At 32.8% G+C, this 23,097-nt stretch overlaps 4 protein-coding genes across 4 annotated transcripts; 1 reads left to right on the forward strand and 3 right to left on the reverse strand.

Moving 5' to 3' along the window:
- Positions 1-249: 249 nt before the first annotated feature.
- LOC148174464 (uncharacterized) lies at positions 250-22,149 on the reverse strand. The gene is made up of 2 exons (XM_088036320.1): positions 22,065-22,149; positions 250-804 (listed from the first exon to the last, which is right to left on the reverse strand). The coding sequence occupies exons 1-2, from the start codon at positions 22,089-22,091 to the stop codon at positions 265-267; spliced, it is 567 nt and encodes a 188-aa protein (XP_087892446.1). The 5' UTR covers positions 22,092-22,149; the 3' UTR covers positions 250-264.
- On the forward strand, positions 10,283-11,919 carry LOC148174465 (uncharacterized). Its single transcript, XM_088036589.1, has 2 exons — positions 10,283-10,352; positions 10,409-11,919. The coding sequence occupies exon 2, from the start codon at positions 10,515-10,517 to the stop codon at positions 11,910-11,912; it is 1,398 nt and encodes a 465-aa protein (XP_087892715.1). The 5' UTR covers positions 10,283-10,352; positions 10,409-10,514; the 3' UTR covers positions 11,913-11,919.
- LOC148174466 (uncharacterized) lies at positions 13,722-15,492 on the reverse strand. The gene is made up of 2 exons (XM_088036237.1): positions 15,397-15,492; positions 13,722-15,348 (listed from the first exon to the last, which is right to left on the reverse strand). Exon 2 carries the CDS (start codon positions 15,245-15,247, stop codon positions 13,805-13,807), a length of 1,443 nt encoding a protein of 480 aa, XP_087892363.1. The 5' UTR covers positions 15,248-15,348; positions 15,397-15,492; the 3' UTR covers positions 13,722-13,804.
- On the reverse strand, positions 20,258-21,924 carry LOC148174467 (uncharacterized). Its single transcript, XM_088037078.1, has one exon. It carries the CDS (start codon positions 21,707-21,709, stop codon positions 20,258-20,260), a length of 1,452 nt encoding a protein of 483 aa, XP_087893204.1. The 5' UTR covers positions 21,710-21,924.
- Positions 22,150-23,097: the final 948 nt, after the last annotated feature.

Genomic DNA, 23,097 nt, shown 5'->3' on the forward strand with positions numbered 1-23,097 from the left:
CCTATTTAAATGCGTAACTTTAAATTTAAATCCTAAAACAGTGAAATTTGCTGGTTTTACGTGTTTCGACCTCTTATCAACTGTGCTAAGTTTGAAAATTTTAGAGCAAAAGACAAAAATTTTAAAAAAATTATTTTAGAAATTTAAGTCCGACTGGAAGAGAATCCCAACTTTGTACTTTTTGTAAGAAAATTAATTTCAAAAATAAATCACATAACTTTATTAACAACTCTTCCTTGCAACCAACAAACCTAAATTACAAAATTACAACCCATAAACAGTAGCAGGAACGCGCACACTAGGAACTCCATACTCTTCACTCGGAACGCCGTACGTCACAGCAGGAACTCGGACTTGGGGCAAACCATAAGTCTCTTCAGGTGCCACAAACCTCGCCATCGACCTTGCAGGAACTCCATACTCTTCCGACGGTGCAGTTCTCACAACAGGAACTCCATAAGAAGTCGATGGCGGTAGAGCAACTTCTTCATTATCATCATCGAAGTCAAAAGTACGAGAAGCGGGAACTGGGACTCGGACGAAAGGAACTCCGTAACTGGTTGAAGGGATTTGGAAAGTGCGGAGAGTTGGGGCTCCATATTCAATGCTGGGTTTCCTTGGGATGATGGTGCGGATTTCGGGGACGCCATATTCAATGGTAGGTTTCCTTGGGATGGTGCGGATTTCCGGGACGCCATACTCAATAGATGGGGCTTTTCTTGCCGCCACCACCACGGAGTCGTAGTTGGGGTTGGCGTACAAGGCGGAGCAAGTCGCGATGACGCAGAGGAAGAAGATTTTTGCCTTGAATAAAACGGAAATTGGTACAATAAAAAAAGCGCAGACGATGGTAACTGATTACTTACAAAGGAGTTCATGATGGAACGTTTTGTACTGATAAAAAAATTCGAAGTTGATTTGCTTTTATATGTCGAAAAAGCAAGCGGCCTTTCTTTTTTTGGGCGGAAGTAATGAAAGGTGTTGGGCTACCGTAATTTGTCTCGATAATTAGGTTTTCATGATGGAAACTAATTCGAGATTTTATCGCTTTGTGTTAAATGTATTTCGATTTTATAAGTAAACTGGTGCAAATATCTATTTTTTAATTTTTTACTTTTTGGTAGTTTCAAAATTTTAGAGCAACATTCAGAATTTTTAGAAATTTTCATTTGGAAACGAAAGAAAAATGTCCACCACTTTCTATTTAATTTCGTAACTTTCACAGTTTTAATCCTAAACCATTGAAATTTGCTAGTTTTACGATTTTAGACCTCTTCATCATCTGTGCTAAATGGCAAAATTTTAACTTTCACAGTTTTAATCCCAAAAATATGAAGTTTGTTGGTTTAATGATTTTTGAACTCTTCACTAAGTGTGCTAAATTTCAAAATTTTAGAGCAGAAAACAAAATTTTTAGAAATTTTCGTTTTGAAATGAAGCAAATAACATATATACGCCATTGTTCATTTAATTCCGTAACTTTGATAGTTTTAATGCCAAAACTGCGAAATTTACAAGTTGAACTTCTTTCAGCTTGTTGATAACCTGTGCTGAATTCCAAATTCTTAGAGTAAAAACAAAAATTTTAGAAATTGTCATTTTAAATCAATTTTTGATAGAGGCATATAAAAATCTTGGGAGAAAGAAATATTGAGAAAATTGTACAATTTAAAACAAATAAAGGAACTTTGAGGCATCTTAACACCGCCGCAGTTACTTCTAATTTTTTACATGTTGGTAGCTGTGTTTGACATTTCAAATTTTAAAGAAACGTTTTATGATGACAAGCAGTGCTACCAACAAATATCAAGTTTCTGCAGCAATGATTTAAATCCAGAAGGAACGAGTTTAAAAAAAAGTTATGTTGACAAACGTCAAACTTGATAAATAGCAGAGCTGCCAACATTATCGTTTTACGAAACTCTGCTCTGATGACTCTTGGAAGTTTTCTGCGTCACTTGGCGCTTAGTAATTCAATTGTAGGTCTCTACAGTGCAATTGTGTTTTATCAGCGGATCTAAACTGACCATTGGTAATTTCATTTCCATATCTGGCAAAAGAAGTGCTGGCCTTTGGCCCCTTTCCAGTTATCATCGTACATTTATTTCAATTCCTTTATCCGTCCGTTTTTATTAATTTGCACTCTTTCTATTTTTGTGTTTTTCTCTGAAGCGTCTACAGTCTGGCAAACATAATAATGATTTGCATTAATATTGTCGGACCCTTCGAGTTATCTCCGCTCTGTTAAAGCTGTCAGTTCGAGAGCGTAACATATTTTCTCCTTTTCTTCCGCTTTACTAGCTCCCAACCAAAAATTATACCTCCAGCAGTGGACATCTCGACTTGACGCTGTTATTACAGACTTTGTACACCAACAGACGTCCCCGACTTATGCATTATGGATGTGGTCATCCGCAATTTATAAAACGAATGGCAAAAGTTGAGAAATTTCGGCTTTCTTGTAATCTCTTATCCAAACATGTCAATTGTTTTAATACTGGCGGAATTGTGTCATAAAAACTTATCTTTATATGGGCGGCGGCTTGCCACCCCTGTCGTAAAAAGGTACGTCTATAAAATAAAAATAATTCTCGTGTATGGGCGGCCGGAGGCGGCGGCGAGAAAAGAGAAATAACCCGAGAGCGGATAGAGTGGTCAGCGTTATTCGGGCGGTAAATTTGTATTTTTATGTTTCAATTTTGCATTTTATTGCACCTATGATCGTGGCAATTTTTCAGAATGATGCAATTGCATGCTTACATTTCAGACCATTTGGAATTCAATTATTCAAATCGTATTCTGGAGCGGCACGGGGCATTTACAGGGCAGTTGGGCGAGAAGTGGCCATTTCATTCGCTGCACTGTTGTTAAAAACTGCACACAAAAACCAAAAATAACAAAAAATCTCATTTTTCCTGTAAAATTTTTTTGTCAAATTTAAAATCCGGCTCTGCGATTGGTCCTACAATTCCTGCGGGATGTCAAACCACAACTGTCACAAACTTGTTTTTATTATTTACAGTTTTGCAATAATGCGATTTGGCAAAAGCAATTTTTGCATATAAAAATCTAGGAGAGTAAGAAACATTTAGAAACAGAATTTTTAGAAATTTTTATTTTCCTCTTACTATTTAATTGCGTAACTTTGACAATTTTAATTCCAAAACAGTGAAATTTGCTGGTTTTACGATTTTCGACCTTTTCGTCAACTGTGCTAAATTTCAGCAAAAATTTAGAGCAAAAAACAGAATTTTTAGAAATTTTACTTTTGAAACGAAGCAAAACTGTCCGCCAATTTCTATTTAATTTCGTAACTTTTCAATCCCAAAAACTTGAAATTTACAGGCTTAACTTCTTTCAACTTCTTGATAAACTCTAAAAAAATTCAAAATTTTAGAGCAACACAGAATTTTTAGAAGATTTCATTTTGAAAGAAAGAAAAAATTTTCACCACTTTCTGTTTAAATGCGCAACTTTGACATTTTTAACCCTAAAACCGTGAAATTTGCTGGTTTTATGATTTTCGACCTCTTCATCAATTGTGCTAAATTTCAAAATTTTAGAGCAAAAACAGAATTTTTAGAAAGTTTCGTTTTGAATCGAAGCAAAAATGTCCGCCACTATTTATTTAATTTCGTACTTTGACAGTTTTAATGGCAAAACTGTGAAATTTGCAGGTTGAACTTTTTTCAACTTGTTGATTAACTGTGAAAAAGTTCTAAATTTAAAAGCAACATACAAAATTTTTTGAAATTTTTGTTTTTGAAAATTTCGTAGCTTTGACAGATTTAATCCCGGAAACGTGCAATTTGCTGGTTTTACAATTTTTGGCCTATTTATCAATTGGGCTAAATTTAAAAATTTTAGAGCAAAAAACTGAATTTTTAGAAGTTTTTATTTTGGAACGAACCAAAAATGTTCGCCACTTTTTTAATTTTGTAACTTTGACAGTTTTAGTGCTAAAACTGAAATTTTCAGGTTTAACTTTTTTTCACTTGGCGATTAACTGTGAAAAAGTTCAAAATTTTAGAGCAACATACAGAATTTTTAAAAAAAATTATTTTGAAACGAAAAAAAAAATGTTCATTAATTCCTATTTTTTGAAATTTTTATTTTGAAACGAAGCAAAAATGACCGCCAATTTCTATTTAATTTCGTAACTTTGAGAGTTTTAATGCTAAAACTATTAGATTTACGGGTTTAACCTTTTTCCACTTGTAGATTAACAGCAAAAAAGTTCGAAATTTTAGAGCAAAATACAGAATTTAAAAAAAAATTAAATTTTTTATTTCGAATAAATTTTTGGTAAACGCAAATAAAAATCTTGGGAGTAAGAAATATTTAAAAAAACATTCAATTTAAAACAAATAAAAAAACTTTGTGGCATTTTAACGCCGCGTCAGTTGAGAGAAGCCTCATAAACTTCCGAAATTTGGACGTTCCCAATCTTACCAACCATAAAAACTAAACACACTAAAGCAACCAATGTTTTATGTTAAACAGAGCCTTGAATTATTTCCATTGCGGATTCTCTCTCGCATCCTTCTTGCAACACTATCTTCACATTTAATTTAAACGGGCAGTTTTCAGGCAATAAAAATGCACGCCTTCTGGTTTCATGAAAAACCGTCTTTTTATTTATTGCCTGCAACAGTTCGGTCCAGGATTTCCACCGAGCTCGACCTAAAGAAGCCGCAATTTTGTGTGTTCAAACCGGCAGAGCTCCGTCCAAATGGTGGCAGCAACACCGGGAAAAGATAAGTTTTTCTTTCGACCGAGAAATTTGTTACAATCCACGAAACATTTATACACATTAACAGTGGAAGTTATTTATTTCGTCTGGCCCCTTTTAACTTGCGCGCTTTTATTGCCTCGGATTAGTGCTAAAAGGAGTTATTAAATTTATTGTTGGCGGAGATTTGAACTCGGGGGAAAGTGTAAAGAAAAGACAAAAACTGTATTTGTTTTGACTGTTCCATTCGGCAATCACAAGCGGTGCAGTTTCCGTTCGGAATTAATTCGGCGTAAAATCGCTGCGGTTGGAACTACTTGCATGATGCCCTTTGGCAGTTTTTGCTTCCACCACCGACTATTTTTCCAATTCCGCCCGAGCGATTCGAACACTTGGCAATTCTCATCAGTACGAATGATTCAGATCTCGTTCACTGATCCGACGTACAAATTATCGCTACGTTTACCTCGTTATTTACTGTTCATCCGAATAATAATCGCGTATTCGAAACGTAATTGGAAAGCAAACATTCAAACGACGACGATGTTGCTATAACTCCAATCAAAACAGAATCGCTCAGTCGATCAAATGGATAGTTCGGGCGTTTCAATTTCTTTAATTTTACAACGAACCGGGGAAAAAGACAATAGTCCAGGCAAAATAAACATAAACTTCGGAATAATTTTTATGTGGACCTTCATTTTATTATTCTAAAGAAATTGTCAAAAGTTCTCATCGATAGGTGTGCACCAAATATGTATAAATTCGTTAATCATTGTTTTTAGTTTAATAAATTAATGCCAATTGTAAAATTTATTGCCAATATCTTTTTATGCTATGGGCTTTTGCATTTCGTTTCAAATTAAAAAATCTCATAAACCTAAATAATGATTAGTTTTTAATTAAAATTCTCATAACAGAGGCTAACGGCCCCATTTGAATAGCTGTTATTTTACAGAGAATGTAAGTAACATATTGTTAGTAACAGTGGCTAACAGAAGATAAAGAATATCAAAATGCTAACATTGTGTTATTTTTACATTAACAGAGGTTTAACAGAATATTATAAGTTAGAGAATAGCACCATTAGTTATCTAAAACGATAGTTTGAAATATTTGAGCAATTCTTTGTACATAAAATGACAGAAGTGTGTTTCATTTGTACGAAAACGTTGACTGATGGTAAAATTCTTAATGTATTTTAAATGTATTTTAAATGGATTTTAAAGACTTTAGAACTCCTCTTAGAATTCACAGACCCATGAAAATTTAACATTTTATTCCAATTTACGTTTACTTTCCACGTCGTACTGTAACATTGTTGCAGCAAAAGCAAAAGAATGATTTGGAAGAGGTAAGTACTTTTAGGAGTCAACCTCGCAGTAGATTTCCTCAAAGTGAAACCATTTTTGCTTTTAAGCAAAATTTTTTATTTAATTTAATTTTAAATATTGGTAATGACCAACTTTATTATTGCTGATCGTTGCTGAAGACAGACATGAAGACTAAAATGAAGATTAGCAGGCAATTAAAACTGGGTCTACATTTATTTCAAATACACTAGTAAAAAGTAATTCTTTTAATGGTGGTAAGATTTATAGTTTTAATTGTGCGCAAAAAAGTTAAGTTTTATTTTTCAACAGTCTGTGGTAATTGCCGCCGTTCATCTTACCTGAATCTTAGGTAAATAAGTCTAAATTGTACGATTTCAACAAAGATATACATAAAATCCGTCCTGTTTTTTTGAGGACTCTCAAAAACTAGAAGAAGTTCTTAAAGAAAATCAGTACCATGAAAAATAATTTGCAGAAGATTAATTTCATGACTAGCTGGAAAATTTCGTGGATTAAGTTCACTCAATGCTTCCACAATCTAAAAAAAGCACTAAGTTCTATGTTTCGACTGTGATGCACAAAAGAATAAAATTCTTGAAAATTTGAAAAATATTTTCATATCTCAAAAATGGTAAGTCCTACAAAAAATATTACGAAATCTTTTTAGTGCCAAATTTGATAAGGTACAATTTTCATATTAAGTATTTTTACTATTGAAATCACCACTGACAAGATAATTGCAAATATTTGTTTTCTTTGACATTTACCACCGCGTAACTTTTTTAGCAGCACCCTTAAACATGCGGACTTTTAACAACTTGTTTATAACAATAAAATGAACGTCCACACAAAAAATCAGCCTTATGGGAATGATTGCGACTTTTTGAAATTCTTGTGTCTATTTTGCCAGGACTATAACTTGGGGTTGTGTTGGAAGAGTCGTTTAGTGGGTCTACGTCCATTTATCTTAATAAATCGATTCGGGGTCCCCATGTCATCTGACAAGGGCTTCAGTGGTTCGGAAAGTCGCGATAATTTGGTTAGATTTGCCATCGATCTGTTTCTCAATTAAGAAAGAGACTTAATTGTTGGGACGATTTTTCCGGGCAAATCCGAGAACACGGCAATTGCCGAAAGTTCGGTTTATCTGGAGATTTGGCGATATAATTAAAACCGTAAACAGGTGGGAAATCCGGATAAGCTCCCGGAATGTAAATTGAGACAAGGCAAGCGCGAAAATGCCTCGGATTATTTTATAAAGAAGCCAGCTTAAATCCCGGAATTTCCCGGATTCCACACGAAACATTACCTGAAGACACCTGAAAAATAATTACTGGAGTTCCTCCGTCTCGACGCATACATGTCTTATCCTAATCCTCAATCTATATTACAAGTAGCGCGTCATTTGCTTCTAAATTGGATTTTTTTATTTACTTTTTATCTGTATGTGGAAGGCGTCATCCCTGTCATTTCGTATAAGACAGGGGCGAGTCGATTTAACTCATCGAAGAGATGACGGAGATCAAAGGCTACAGTAATCGAAAAGTTGTTTGTTTCGATCGCTTTTTTGATTGCCTCGCGATAAAACGTGAAATTTATCTAAATATCTTCGAGTGACGGCTTTGTCAGATGCAGATGATGAAATATAACGCGTTCGGAGCATGTAATAAAGCAGTGTTGCCACTACCAGTAGCTTCTCCTTACATAAATCAACCCCTTATTAAGTCAAGTGGTTAGGTTGGTAAGAATGGGTCGTTACGAACGACACCCTTGCTAAAAAATAATGTATAAGCTGTCATGTCGCCGAGAATTTACCGAACTTTCGTTTCACCAAAGAAAAAGTGATAAATAAGAACAATAAAACTTTGGTTTTTGATTTAGAAAATAAATTAGATAAAATTCGCCCTCTTTTGAGTCGTTTCTTTGACTTTGCGCGGCCGTCCCTGAAAAATGCAAATCTTAATACTCTAAACACACCTCGTAAAATATTCCGGTAAAACTTCATAAAAGTTTACATCGCATCGTCTCTCGGCAAACTTAAAAGAAAAACATAACTTTTCCGGAACAGAATCACCGATTCGTGGCCCCTTAATGCAGCATTTTACTATTCTAATGAATGCATATCGGCTTAGAGCGGACGGGTCCTAAGCCCCGGAGAAAAACAGAGGTTTCCAAAAGTCGGGGCGCATTTTTCCTTAATTGATCGTCTTTTTAATTCAGGTAGAACGTCTCGAATAAAATTTCAATTTGGAGCGATGGTGGAAGAAAAAAAAAATTCTATCGATATCAAAGCTGTTTTCGCTTCCTTCATCCTTCTGACTGGATGAGACCTGAGCAATAAGGCGGCAAGATAAGAAACTCCGGTGGAAAGCTCCGCCCGGACTCCCGGAATACAATATTTCCCGGCCAATCGTCGATGTTCTACTACTAAAAGGATTGGTCAATTTTCACGACTGACCAATGGAAAAGTCTTTTTTAATGACGCAGATGGAAAATTTTTGTTATAAATAATGGATGTTGTTAAATGGGATGAGTGGAAATTCGGGGGGAAACGAGAGCGGCTTTTCTTACGTGGCCGAGTTGAGGGACGACTATGACGAGCTTTAAGGGGTCTAGAAATTTGTTTATTTAGCTTTTATTACTAAAAATGATGCCCGGAAATCGGTATTTTACTTTGAAGTTGCAATTTATATCGTTTTACGTTCCCTCATAAAGATTTACCAGATGTTCGGCAAATTATTTCAATTTCTAAAACTTCTATTTCTTGTTCTAAAATTTTGTAGTTTGGCACAGTTAATGAACACTTTGAAAATAATAACCCCCTTAAATTTCATAGTTATAACTTAAAAACTAACAAAGATACGAATTTTAATAACAAAAAGTTTAAAAAAATGGTTTGTTCTAAAATAAAAAAATTTAAAATCCCTATTTTTTCTTCTAAAATTTTGTAAATTAGCACAGTTAATAAGCAGTTATCTCCTCAAATTTTGTAATCATAACTTAAAAGCTAAAAAAGATACAAATTTTAATAAAAAATAGTAAAAAAAATGGTTTTTCTAAAATAAAAACTTCTAAAATCTCTGTTTTTTTCTTCTGAAATTTTGTAATTTGGCTCAGTTAATGAACACTTAAAAATAGTTACTTCCCTAAATTTTGTAGTCGTAATTTTTAACCTGATTTAATATGCAATTTTAAAATAAACCCGGCGCATCCACCATTATATCACTTTATCAAACGTAGTAAAAACACCAAAAATCTGCTCTACTGAGAAGTTACATAATTAAATATAAAACGTTCTTCCTTTTCGGTTTCTTCGGTTCTTGGTTTGATTTTTATTTGGTAGAGATTTTCACTTTTACTCTTTGGTTTATTTGAACAGTTTTTCATTTCATCAGCAATTTCACACTTTCTTTGGCTATTTTTTTAATTTTTATTGATGTTTCAAGATCTGTGGTGTTGGTTTTCCAGTTTCCAGTCTTTTCACTTCTACTTTCGTTTTGTCAAGTTTTAACTTCTTCCAACTTTTTCCAAACTATTGAGTTCCGCGGAAATTTGAATTTTATTTTTTTCCTGCTTTCCCGAACCTCCAAATTAAATTCGATTAATGTTGAATTATGCTTTAAGAAGTTTTTAAGTCGACAGCCATTTTTAGAATCTAATGTTTATTGTCGCATTATTTAAAAATCGAATTAAAAATGAGAAATTTCAAATTTCCCACTCAAAATTTCGAAGTTGGTATTACTGAAAATTAAACAGCAGCTGTCACAAAATTGTCTAAACTAACCTTACTTTTGGCATTTACTCCTGCGGGGAAAATACCAAAGGCAAAAACGGACCATAAAATTGCGTTGGAACGGCATATTTGCAGTAAAAAGGTTAGTTTAGGCATAAAGCAACATTGCACAGTGACAGTTCATTTCACAGTCATACAAACCTTCGACATTTTAAGCGGGAAATTTGAAATTTTATATTTTTTATTCCATTTTTTACCTACTAATGCCGTAATAACAGAATTCTAGAAAAATATCTCAGATAAAGAATTCTTTAGAGCACAATCCGCCATTATTTGAATTTGAAGACTCGGCAGAGCAGGAAAAAATAAAATTTAAATTCCCAGGATATTTCAGTCTTCCTTTCTTTCTAAATTCACATTGCTTTTCTCTGTAGCTTCTTCATTTCTTCACATTTAAATTCAAATTGTCGTCACGTTAACCACAAAAGCTCAAGGTCAAGCATATGTCAACATTGATACTGCGTGATTTCAAAAACCTATAATTTCCTCGATGGTACGTACATTTCCAACCATTTTTTCGTAGCCGTCACATATTTCCTCTCATTTTAGATAAAACGTTGTATTCAACAAAGCTCCATTTAAACAAACACGAACTTTTCACTTTTTTGGCCGATATAACCTCAATCAGCAAGTATTTTGCCCGCGAAATTCAAAAATGGACGAGTTAAAATGCAGCAAATGCAACAATTACCTCTCTTACTTCCCCATTTCGATAACTAAAACTGGTTTAAACATCTGTGGACGCTGTGAAGTCCCCAAAAACCAAGAAGACGAAGTAGTACCGCATACTCGCAATGTGGTCTACGAAATTTTAGCCAAAGAAGTCGCTTTTCCGTGTCGGTTTGTTGGTGAAGGTTGTAGTGAAAAACTGTTAGGAAAAAATATTGCGAGGCATGAAGACCACTGTTCATTTCGTACCGTTACATGTCCAGCAAGTTTCCTGGATTTGTCCCATACAAAGGTGGCACTCCCACAAATTAGCAGTCACTGTAAAGAGGCGCATCCACACATTTTAGTGGAGGAGGGATTTGAAATTGACGTGTCAGAGTCGAAGAGTTTCCGCCATATAGTTATAACTGATCACGCGTGCTTTATTTTGAAGCTACAGTACGATTTACAAAATAAGAAACTGAGTTGTGGCATGAGGAGTCCAGATTTCAATGGAAAATTGGGTTTTGATCACTTTAAACTGATCTTGGAAGATGACGACACCAATGTTACTAAACGTTTATTCATCAAAGATGCAGAAGAGAGTACTGATGTCTGTTTGAATGTCTTTGATTCTTTGGACAGTCAAGGAGTGATCAAAGCGAAACTGCTGTGTGAAGAAGAGAAGAGAAGTTGGGTACCAGTCCCTGAAGAAGTCAGAAAATTATTTCAATGTGCTTTTTGTAACACAATTGTACGACCTCCTATTATTATGTTCTTGCAAGATGATGAAGTCTTCTGCGGTACTTGTATAATGACGAACAAAGACTATGCTGCCATTGAGGGTAAGAATTTCGACAAAGTAGCAGAACTTCTCTTATACTATTGCCAAAATAACTCAAAGGGTTGCAAGTATAAATCTCACCCGTCTCTTCTGAAACAACACGAATTTCGGTGTTCATTTCGGACTGCTTTCTGTCCATTAGACTGCAATTGGAACGGCACTATTGATGAAATGACATCTCATGTTACTGAGTACCATCCTGGCGATATAACTTCATCTTTAGTGTTTAAGGAACGAATACAAGATGGTAGAAAATACGTGGATTTTACGAAGTTGTACATTATTCCATTTATGGGTCAGTTCTTCCGACTGTATTTCAGTGGAAAAAACAAGTCTTACTATTGGTCTGTGCAGAAGATTGGGTGTTTTCAAGAAGGTTTTAAATACGATATTGAAATTTTCGATAAAGTGGAGCGGAAACTGAGTAGTACTAAACTTTGCACACCCTTGAAAAAGGCCAAATTTCTTGATAAAAAGGATTTTTGCTCTTTTACTTTGAATCAGTTTCAAGAACTGTTAAGTTCGAGCAATTTGACGTTTAGAGTTCGGATTTTTAAGTAAGTGATCAAATATTTGACTCTAAGTTGGAATTGTATTGTTGCTTTGTAATGCTAATAATTCATTTCTTAAATAAACATTTTCAACGAAAAATTAAATTTATTTATCAGTTTGTACAGTTGCGAGCACGGAATTTCAGTCACTTGAAAAAGTTGGATGTATTTTAAGCTTTATTGCAACTAAATTCTTGTACGAATTTTGCTTTTTTTTAGTACAACGTGTTTCAAAATGATTTTCATCTAATTCTTTTTGTGCCGCCCGGATTGTACTGTGTTCGAACTAGTTCTGTCACTCTGGACTTCTGTCATTGTCACTTGTCAAACCTCAAAATCGCCAATAGAGAAAGAATTTAAACAACAAACAGAAGAATTAAGCAGAAGTTGGTCTGTTTTGTCTCTTCAGCGACCAATTTGTCCTAGATCAGTGTCTAGGATCTTTTTGAAACACGCTGTATTAATTATTTGACTCCTAGTCATTCTGAAAGTTCTTCACTTATCGTTCGGTTTCTTTTTCATTTCTTCTTTGAATTATCTACCCAATTTTTCTTTGCATTTGGAAACATTAAACTAGGTTCGAATGGAAAATATTAGAAATTTTTAGCTCGTTTTAAAAATGAAAATTTCTAAAATCCCTCCCTGTTGAAAAATTTGGTATTTAGAACAGGCAGTCAACAAGTCTTAAATAGTAATTTCACCAAATTTCATTGCCGTAGCATTAAAACTACGAACACTACAGCTCCGAATGGAAATATTGAAAATTTTTGACTCGTTTTAAAAACGAAAATATTTAAAATTCGTACCTGTTGCTCAAAAATTATTGTGGGATTTGGGAGCTTCAGTCAACAGGCATAAAATAGTAATCTCTCAAAATTTCATTGCCCTAGCATCAAAACTACGAATATTACAGGACCGAATGAAAAAATATTGGAAATTTTTTACTCGTTTTAAAAATGAAAATTTCTAAAATCCGTTCCTAGTAAAAAAAATAGGATTTGAGATAGATAGTCAATAGCTCTAAACTAGTAATCTCTCCAAATATCATTGCCCTAGCATCAAAACTTCTAAAATTACAGTTTCGAATGAAAAATACCTATTGTAAAGTTTTGGCTCGTTTTAAAAATGAAAATGTTTAAAATCCATCTCTTTGATAAAAAAAATTGCACGAAATTCCTGGCAGTTTTTCTGTCACTTTAGAAAGTTGTATGTATTTTAAGCTTTATTGACATTACGATTTCGTTATTTCTTGTAAGAACTTTACTTTTTTTTTGGTACACCGTGTTTCAAAATGATTTTCATCTGTAATTCCTTTTGTGCCGCTCGCATTGTACTGTGTTCGAACTAGTTCCGTCAATAGTTCGCCAATAGGGAAAGGATTTAAACAACAAACAGAAGAATTAAGTAGGCTCTGTTTTGTCTCTTCAGCGATCCAGTTGGCTTAGATCAGTGCCTACCTAATGATTTTTGAACATTATTGTGAGGTTAGATAACCAACATTCCAATCACTATAATTGTAAAGCGACATTTTTTAATTTGTACGGAAAATCATACGCGACTTGACGAAAATCTTTTTGAAACACATTCTAGAAGTTCTTCCCTTATCGCACTGTTCCTCTTTTATTTCTTCTTTGAAATAATTATCCAATTTTACTTTAAATTTGGAAACATTCATCAGAGGAGCAAAAAAATAAAAAAAATACAATAAAACGGGAGGGAACAAAAATAGAAAACATGAACCAAGAAAAAAGAAATGACAAAAAGCAGGAATTGGTTGGAGTTAAGGCTTGATCAAAAAAATGAAAAAATGGTATAATGCAAATATGTATCATTTATTTATAATTTCATGAAAATACAAAGATTACAGGCATGCGTTTACAAAAATAAAATATGTAAGTTATTTCAAAATACTCGAACTCTAAATCTCACGTACTTCGAATCTAACAACTCTGCAAACTGAGAGAACGTAAACGAACAATAATCATCTTTATATAACGATTTAATATCTTTTAGCGGTGTACAAAGTTTAGTGCAACTCAGTTGTCGTCCTAACTTATCGTATATTTCAATGTTGTACCTAAAACCTTTATGGAAACCACCAACCATTTGAACGGACCAATAATAAGATTTTCCCTTACAACCAAAATATATTCGAAAAATAAAACCCCTAACTTTTATAATATATAGCTTAGTAAAATCTGTGTATTTTCCATCGTTTTGTAACTTTATCTTGAATTCCGTAAAAGAAACAAAATTATTACTGTGATCTACATCAACATGTAATATTGTTTCACGAATCATTCCCTTCCAATTACAGTTTAATGGACAAGAAATGATCTGAAATGGACACAAAATTTCGTGTTCTTCTAACATATCAGTGCTAGAATTATAATTACAACCATTTGAGTTATACTGACAAGGGTAACATAAAGTTGTTGCCAAGTTATCTAAGGTGTCAGTTTGAATCTTAACGTATTCCGAAAAATTGTAACTTACGCATTTGCTGCAAACAAATTTTTTATCTTTCAAGTACATTTCAACAGGAGGTCTGATCAGTTTGCAACAACGACTACATTCAAATAACTTTGCAATAGTTTTTGTGATCTCGGTATCAGAGTCTTCTTCAGTTTCTTCCAGTAATAATTCCGCAGTTACAACGGTCGAGTCCATATTTGGGAATTCAAAAAAATTTAAACACATATCAATATCACCACAAAGTCCTGGTGGGGCTTTAGAAGTACAAAAACTACGAACGGTGGTAGTATACTTATTCTTTAAAGACAGTTTGTACCATTCAAAATCTACTTCTTCAGTGAATAAAGCTTCATATAAAGTACAATTTAAAATTTTAGTTTCTGCATCGTAATTCCCTTCAACAACAAAGCATTCATCATCTGCAAACAGTATATGATTGTATTTTGCCGATTTTGCTAAATCTATTTTAAATTTTGAATCTTTTAAAATTAAATCAGCGTGCATCTCTTTACAATGATTGTTAATTTTCGGTATTGAGACTTTTGCATCACACAAATCTAACAAACTAGCGGGACAGTCAATTAAGCGCACTCGACACGATTCTTCATGACGTGGTACATCTTTGGTGAGCAAATGTTTAGTACAACCTTCATTAGCATATTGACATGGAAATCTTACATCTTTAGCGAGAACTTCATAAACTTTGTTATGTATGTGGGGCACTGCTTCATCACTTTCATCGTCTAATGGGATTTCACAGCGACCACATATGTTCAAACCATCTTTGGTGGTGTTGATAGGGAAGTAGGATAGATAATTCCTACATAAACCACATTTTAAGTCTTCACAATCGGAAACGATGAATTCCATATTTGAATTGAATTTCGCGCCAAACCACTTGTTGATTCAGGTTATGTCAAGGGCGATGAATCTTCTTGAATTTAATGTAACTCAATTGGGAAATGTACTACCTAAAATGTGAGTAATTTAGAAAGTGAAATGGTCGGAAATTAACGTACCTTTTATATAAAAATTATATTAAGAAACACAAGAAACACATTTTAAATCACATGCGTTGCCAAATTTGACAGAAGCGACAAGTGACATGCGCACTGAGAGATAATGGTGGCTACGGTTACGACGTTTTCTTTTATTCAAAACTGTTTCATTAATTTTTTGTAGATTTTCAAACGGTTCTTAGAGACTACGAGTACTATAAAAATAGTTCTGTATACTTTTGTTAACATGACAGTTTTACAAAATTACAAAATGCCATTTTTGTTTGAACATTTTTTCCGATCCGATCCTGTTTTTAAAAAAACTGTTATTTGGGACAGTCAGTAGGTCTAAAATAGTAATTTCTCCAAGTTTCATTGCCCTAAACTACTGAAATTACAGGTTCAAATGGAAAATATTGGAAATTTTTGGCTCGTGTTAAAAATGAAAATTTTTAAAATCCGTTCCTATTGCTTACAAATTTTGGGATTTGAGACAGATTGTTAATTGGTTACAAATAGTAATCTTTCCAAATTTCAATGTCCTAGCATCAATACTAAGAATATTACAGGCCTGTATGAAAAATATTGATTTTTTTTGGCTCGTTTTAAAAATAAAAATTTCTAAAATGCGTTCCTGTTGTATAAAAAAAAATTGGTATTTGGGACAGACAGTCAACAGGTCTAAAATAATAATTTCACCAAATTTCATTGCCTTAGCATCCAAACTATAAACACTACAGGTCCAAATGGAAAATATTAGAAATTTTTGACTCGTTTTAAAAATAAAAATTTGTAAAATGCGTTCCTGTTGCGCAAAAAAAATGGGATTTGGGAGAGACAGTCAACGGGTCTAAAATAGTAATATTTCCAAATTTTATTGCCATGACATCATAACTACCAAAATTCCAGCTCCGAATATTGGAAATTTTAGCTCGTTTTAAAAACGAAATTTTCTAAAATGCAAGAAATTCTAAATGCAAATTTACAAAACATAATGTTTTATTATACATATAATAATAATATATACTATATTATAATATATTATCTAACTGATGTTGAAGAAACATAAGTAAGTAATGTAATATTTAAAAAATCAACAAAGCACTGACCTACAAGGTGTTTATAAATGTTTCTAGCATCAAGGGTGGCTCTGGAATTCCTGTTATGCACTATTTTGCCGCTTTGTTTTCATAGTGAATACAACTATCTAGAAAATTATTGATAATGTTATTTGCGTCAACGATTTTTAAGCTACGGTTTTGTGTTTCAGTTTATAATTTTGAGGTTTTAAACCACAACTAGAACAGTTTTTTTTTCAAAACTCACTTTGCTACATGATTTAGGTTAACTACAAATGTCAGTTAAAAAATCTAAACCCACATTCAAAATGAGCGGCAAATTTCTTTGACATTTAATTTCATAAACACCTTCTATAAATTGAAAAGCTACGAAAAGAAGGATAATTAGAAGAGCGATAAGTGACGAAAGGGATGTAAGAGACAACAATTATTGGAGATATATTTTCAATGGTTTTTATTTTAATACCAGAAAATTCGACAAAAAGTAGGAATAATATTACAGATACATATGGATAGTTTTAAATATAACATAATATGTTGTAAACTTACATTGCTAACATAATATGGAAGATTTCATTTAGACAAAGTCGAGAAACAACTTTGAATTAGGATTCATTTTGAATTACTCAAAAATCCGAACTCTAAATCTCATGTACTTCGTACCTAACAACTTTTCTAACTGATCCAACGTAAAATAACAATAATCATCGTTATTAAGTAGTAACAGTTTTAAATCTTTTAGCGGCGTACACATTTTGGTACAACTCTGTTGTCGTCCCAATTTATCATATATTTCTATATTATACTTAAAACCGTTTTGAAAACCACCAACCATTTGAACAGACCAATAATAAAATGTTCTAGAACCTGAGAAATATATTCGAAAGACATAACCATTCGCTTTTATAAGATAAAGCTTAGTAAGATCAAAATATTCTCCATCGCTTAGGATTTTTACCTTGAATTCGGGAGAAGTAACAAAATTTTTGGAGTGATTTTTATCAATGTGTGGTGGTATATCACGAATCATTCCCTTCCATTCGCAGTTTAATACACAAGGAACTACTTGAAATGGACACACAATTTCGTGTTTTTCTAACATACGAGGATGAGATTTATAATCACAACCATTTGAATTATTCTGACATTGGTAAAATAAAGATTCAGCCAATTTATTAAATATGTGATTTTTAATGTAAGTGTATCTCATGTTATTGCGATTTATGCAATTGCCGCACAAAACTTTCTCGTCGTGGAGGTATATTTCGACAGGAGGTCTGATTAGCTTGCCACAGACGCTACATTCAAATAATTCTTCAACGGTTTTTGTAATCGGCGGCTTTGCAGGTGTGGAATTTTCTTTAATATCTTCCAGTAATAATTCTGCACTAATTGTCACGTCTTTATTTGGAAATTCAAAAAAGTTTAATCGTACATGAATATCACCGCAAATTCCTAGCGGAGCTCTGCAAGTAAAAAAACTTCGAACGACACTAGTATACTCATTCTTTAAAGACAATTTGTAGCTTTCAAAATCTACATTTTCGGTAAATTGTGCATGATATAAAGTGTAATTTAAAATCGTAGTTTCTGAATCATATTTTCCAATTATAACAAAACATTCATCATCTGTAAAAACTATGTTATTATATTTTGTTGACGTAGCTAAATCGATTTCAAATTTTCGATCTTTTAAAATTAAATCAGAGTGCACCTCATTACAATGATTGTTAATTTCCGGTATTGAGACTTCTAAATCACACAAATCTAACAAACTAGCTGGACAATTAATTACGCGAAATGGACACAATGCTTCATGCCCTGGTACATCTTTGCTGAGCAATTTTTCAGTACAACCTTCATTAGCATATCGACATGAAAACTTTAGGCATTTGGCGAGAACTTCATAAACTTTATTGTGCGCATGAGGTACTACTTCATTATTTTCTAATGGGATTTCACAGCGACCACATATGTTCAAACCATCTTTGGTGATGTTGATAGGGAAGTAGGAAAGATAATTGCTGCACAAACCACATTTTAAATCTTCACAATTGGAAACGATGAATTCCATATTTAAATTGAATTTCGCGCCAAACCACTTGTTGATTCAGGTTATGTCAAGCGCTATGAATCTTCTTGAATTTAATGTAACTCAATTGGGAAATGTACTACCTAAAATGTGAGTAATTTAGAAAGTGAAATGGTCGGAAATTAACGTACCTTCTATATAAAAATTATATTTAAAAAACAATTTTTAATCCTATAGGTTGCCACATTAGACATAAGCGACAAGTGACATGCGCAGTGAGATAATGGTGGCTACGGTTACGACATTTTCTTTTATTCAAAACTGTTTCATTAATTTTTTGTAGATTTTCCAAACGGTTCTTAGAGACTACGAATACTAGTTCTGTACATTCTTGTTCACATGACAGCTTTACAAAATTACAAAATGCCATTTTCCAGAAATTTAATTTTAAAAATGAACATTTCTAACATCGGTTCTAACAAATAAGGATTTGGAACAGATAGTCAATAGGTCTAAAATAGTAATCTCTCCAAGTTTTATTGCCCTAGCATCAAAACTACTAAAATTACAGGTTCGAATGGAAAATATTGGAAAATTTTTGGCTCGTTTTAAAAATTAACATTTTTAAAATCCTTTCCTGTTGCTTAAAAGTTTTGGAATTTGAGATAGACAGTCAATTGGTCAAAAATACTAACTTCTACAAATTTCAATGCCCTAGCATTAAAACTACGAACATTACAGGTCTAAATGAAAAATTGGACAAGTTTTAAAAACAAAAATTTCTAAAATCCAAACCTGTTGCTCAAAAAAATTGGGTTTTGGGACAGACAATTAACAGGTCTAAAATAGTAATTTTACCAAATTTCATTGCCTTAGCATCAAAACTACGAAAACTACAGGGCCAAATGAAGAACATTGAAAATTTTTGGCTCGTTTTAAAAATGAAAATTTCTAAAATTCGTCCTAGTAGCTCAAAAATTTTGGTATTTAGGACATACAATCGATAGGTCAAAAATAGTAATCTCTCCAAATTTCATTACCTTAACACCAAAACTACTAAAATTACAGGCTCGAATAAAAAATATTGAATTTTTCCGGTTCGTTTTAAAAATGAAAATTTCTAAAATCTGTTCCTGTTGGATGGGATTTGGGACAGACAGTCAATAGGTCTAAAATAGTAATCTCTTCAAAAGTTTCACTGCCCTAGCATCAAAACTAGGAACATTACAGGTGCAAATGGAAAATATTGGAAATTTTTGTCTCGGTTTAAAAATAAAAAATTTTAAAATCCGTACCTATTGCTCAAAAATTTAGGATTTGGGACAGACAGTCAACAAGTCTAAAATAATAATTTCTCCAAATTTTATTACCCTAACATCAAAACTACCAAAACTACAGCTCCAAATGAAAATTTTTGGCTCGTTTTAAAAACGAAAATTTGTAAAATCCGTCCCTGTAGTTCAAAAATTTTCGAATGTTGAACAGACCATCTATAGGTCAAAAATAGTAATCTCTCCAAATTTCATTGCCTTAACACCAAAACTACCAAAATTATAGGTCCGAATGGAAAATATTGGAAATTTTTAGCTCATATTAAAAATGAAAACTTCCAAAATCAACATTAACAACGGTAGTGACAATGCAAATTTACAAAGCATAATGTATAATATAATAATAATAATAATACATGTAAAACTAATTTACTATAAGTAGACACACAAATATAATCCTTAAATTTAAAATACAAAATCAAAAATATAAATTAGACACTTTACTTAAATATTCGAACTCTAAATTTGATCCTTTCGGAATCTAACAACTGCTTCAACTGTGACATGGTAAAGCAACAAAATTCATCATTACTCTTCGACTTTTTTGTTATCGTCGTGCACATTTTAGTGCAACTCAGCTGGCGTTCAACATTGTCATATATTTCAATGTTGTACTTAAACCCTTTTTGAAAACTGCCAATAATTTGTACAGACCAACAGTATTCTGGATGCTCACTAAAGAAAAGCAGTCGAAAGAAATAACCCTTAAATTTTATAACGTACATATTTGTAAAATCCGTATAGATTTCACCATTTTCTATTTTTATATCAAATTCAGACGAAGAAACAAAACTTTTAAAGTGGTGTTTACTAACGTGTGAAGTTGTTTCATGAATCGTTCCCTCCCAGTCGCACATTAATGGGCAAGGAATGATTTTAAAAGAACATTCCATTTCGTGTTCTTCTAAAATATAAGGGGTAGATTTGTAAGCACAACCATTTGAACTATATTCACACCGGTAAATTAAAGTTTCTGTTAATTTATTGAAAGTTTCATTAAAAATTCTATAATCGAATTTTATAGAATTGCGTATTATGCAAGAATGACAGAAAAATTGATTATTTTTAGAATACATACTAATGGGAGGTCTATTGAGTTTGAAACAGATATAACATCTGAACAGCTTTGTAAGTGTTTTTGTGACGTCAGTCTTTACAGGTGTAAAATTTGTTTCAAGTTCCGACATTATCAATTCCGCAGTTACAATCATATCTTTATTTGGAGATTCAAAAGAATTCAAACATATATCAATATCACCACTAATTCCTTGGGAACCTCTACAATTATAAAAATTTCGAACGATACTAGTATCGAGGTTTTTTAAAGACAGCTTGTATCTTGCAAAATCTATTTCTTCATTAAAGTTAGGATCATATAGAGTGCAATTGAAAGTTTTGGAGCTTGAATTATAGTTTCCCTCAAAAACAAAGTTTGCATTATTTGTTAGTACTATATTTTTGTATTCACTTGTCTTTGCTAAATCAATTTCAAATTTTTGATCCTTTAAAATTAAGTCAGAGTGCGTCTTTTTACAATGATTGTTAACTTCAGGTAGTGACACTTCTACATTACATAAATTTATCATATATGCCGGACAGTCAAACAAGCGAACTGGACAGAGTTTTTCATGGTCTGGTATATCTTTGCAGAACAATTCTTCAGTGCAACCTTCACTTGCATATCGACATGGAAACTTTATGCATGTAGCGAGAAGTTCATAAACTTTGTTATGTGCATGCAGGACTTCTTCATCATTTTCTTCATCTTTAGGGACTTCGCAGCGACCACAGATGTTCAAACCATTTTTAATCATCTTAATGGGGAAGTACGAAAGGTAACCACTGCACAAAGCACATTTTAAGCCCTCAAAATTTAAAACGCTAAATTCCATATTTGAATTCAAATGTGGCGCCAAAACACTTGTTGATAAAGGTTATGTTAAGGTCACTCAAATCTTTTTTGGATCCAACGTAACAACAATTAAAACGTGTTGCCAAAAACGTTAGTAACTTCGAAGTGAAATGTTTGAAAGATAATGTACCTTCACACTAAAAAATATCTAAGAAAACGATTTAAAACCACGTGTTAAATTTGATGTACGTGAAAGTGACATTGACAGCACAAAAATGACAGTGATAGAAGGTAGTGTATAGAGTTACGCCTCATATTCTTCAGGATATTTTTTAAATTAAATTAAACTGTACATTGTATTGTATGTGAATTAAATATTGAGATTTAAAAATTACCTTACATTTTGATGGAGACTTTGCCATTCATACAAATTGCGGTAATCATGCACAATCGGGACCTGACATGTGCGCATGTGCAAGCGTACTGCGATCCAGCACGAAGACATAGCTTTGTTGCCAAATTGCTTCAGATCACAGAATAGATGGAACTTCGAAGATGGAAGAGGAGTGCCTATTTTGTTAATATTTTTACTGCGAGGAAGGACTTCAAAATTAATTTATCAAAGTAATAACATTTACAAAATTTTAATTTGTTAAAGTGATTGGTCTTTCATCTAATGTAAATTATTTAGGAATAGTAAATAACATTCACTCATTAGGAGGACACAAATTTACGCCTAAACATTTTTTTCTATTGAATTGCACGAAGAACACTGCTTAATTGCAAATGTAATGTGTAATTGTAATATTTAAAGGGATCAAACGAAAGATTTTATCAACGCTCAGAATAATTTCTATCTTTTTTATACAATTTCAACGAAAAAAACAAAGTGCAAAACCTCCATCAAAGAATTTTCGGGATACTGCTGGTAAAATTTGGACTGTTAGATTCGATTTATAAGACAAGGCACTGATTTACATAATAAATTAAATAATTTTAAGTTAATCTCACAACAAATTTGACGATTGCTGACATTAGATTAGCGAAAAACAATCACATGTCATTTTAACATGATGTTAAGTTTTCTAATCGAAATTAAAGATTTAATTTAGCTTCTGCAAACTGGCCCGAGAGGAGATAAATTTCTTCACGCCATTATTTTTTCTTCCTCTAAGCATTATTTTATAAACAACCTTTTTTAGACAACCTTTATACATGCAGCGGCAACTCCAAACTCAAACGATTTGGCAACATTGTAGGTCGTCTTTACCCGAACGGTGTCAAAAATGTCAGCTGTCCTTTCTCAGGTCCCGATTGTGCATGATTACCCAAATTGCTTATGTTCTGGGACACTCTGTATAGTGAAGTTGGTTTCGTGAGTTGGTGAAGGAAGTCACTATTTTTAAAGTGATCTTTGATAATTCGAAT

This window comes from Gnatocerus cornutus, chromosome 5, assembly GCF_029298725.1.
Source record: "Gnatocerus cornutus isolate USDA-ARS CGAHR chromosome 5, icGnaCorn1.1, whole genome shotgun sequence".
In the NCBI taxonomy this organism is placed as follows: Eukaryota; Metazoa; Arthropoda; class Insecta; order Coleoptera; family Tenebrionidae; genus Gnatocerus; species Gnatocerus cornutus.

Bases quoted from the DNA above. Each gene is read 5' to 3' on its own strand.
- LOC148174465 (XM_088036589.1), top strand. From the start codon at position 10,515: ATGGACGAGTTAAAATGCAGCAAATGCAACAATTACCTCTCTTACTTC.
- LOC148174466 (XM_088036237.1), bottom strand. From the start codon at position 15,247: ATGGAATTCATCGTTTCCGATTGTGAAGACTTAAAATGTGGTTTATGT.
- LOC148174467 (XM_088037078.1), bottom strand. From the start codon at position 21,709: ATGGAATTTAGCGTTTTAAATTTTGAGGGCTTAAAATGTGCTTTGTGC.
- LOC148174464 (XM_088036320.1), bottom strand. From the start codon at position 22,091: ATGGCAAAGTCTCCATCAAAATGTAAG. The intron at 805-22,064 runs GTAATTTTTAAA...GTTTTATTCAAG, and splicing joins AGTCTCCATCAAAATGTAAG to GCAAAAATCTTCTTCCTCTG.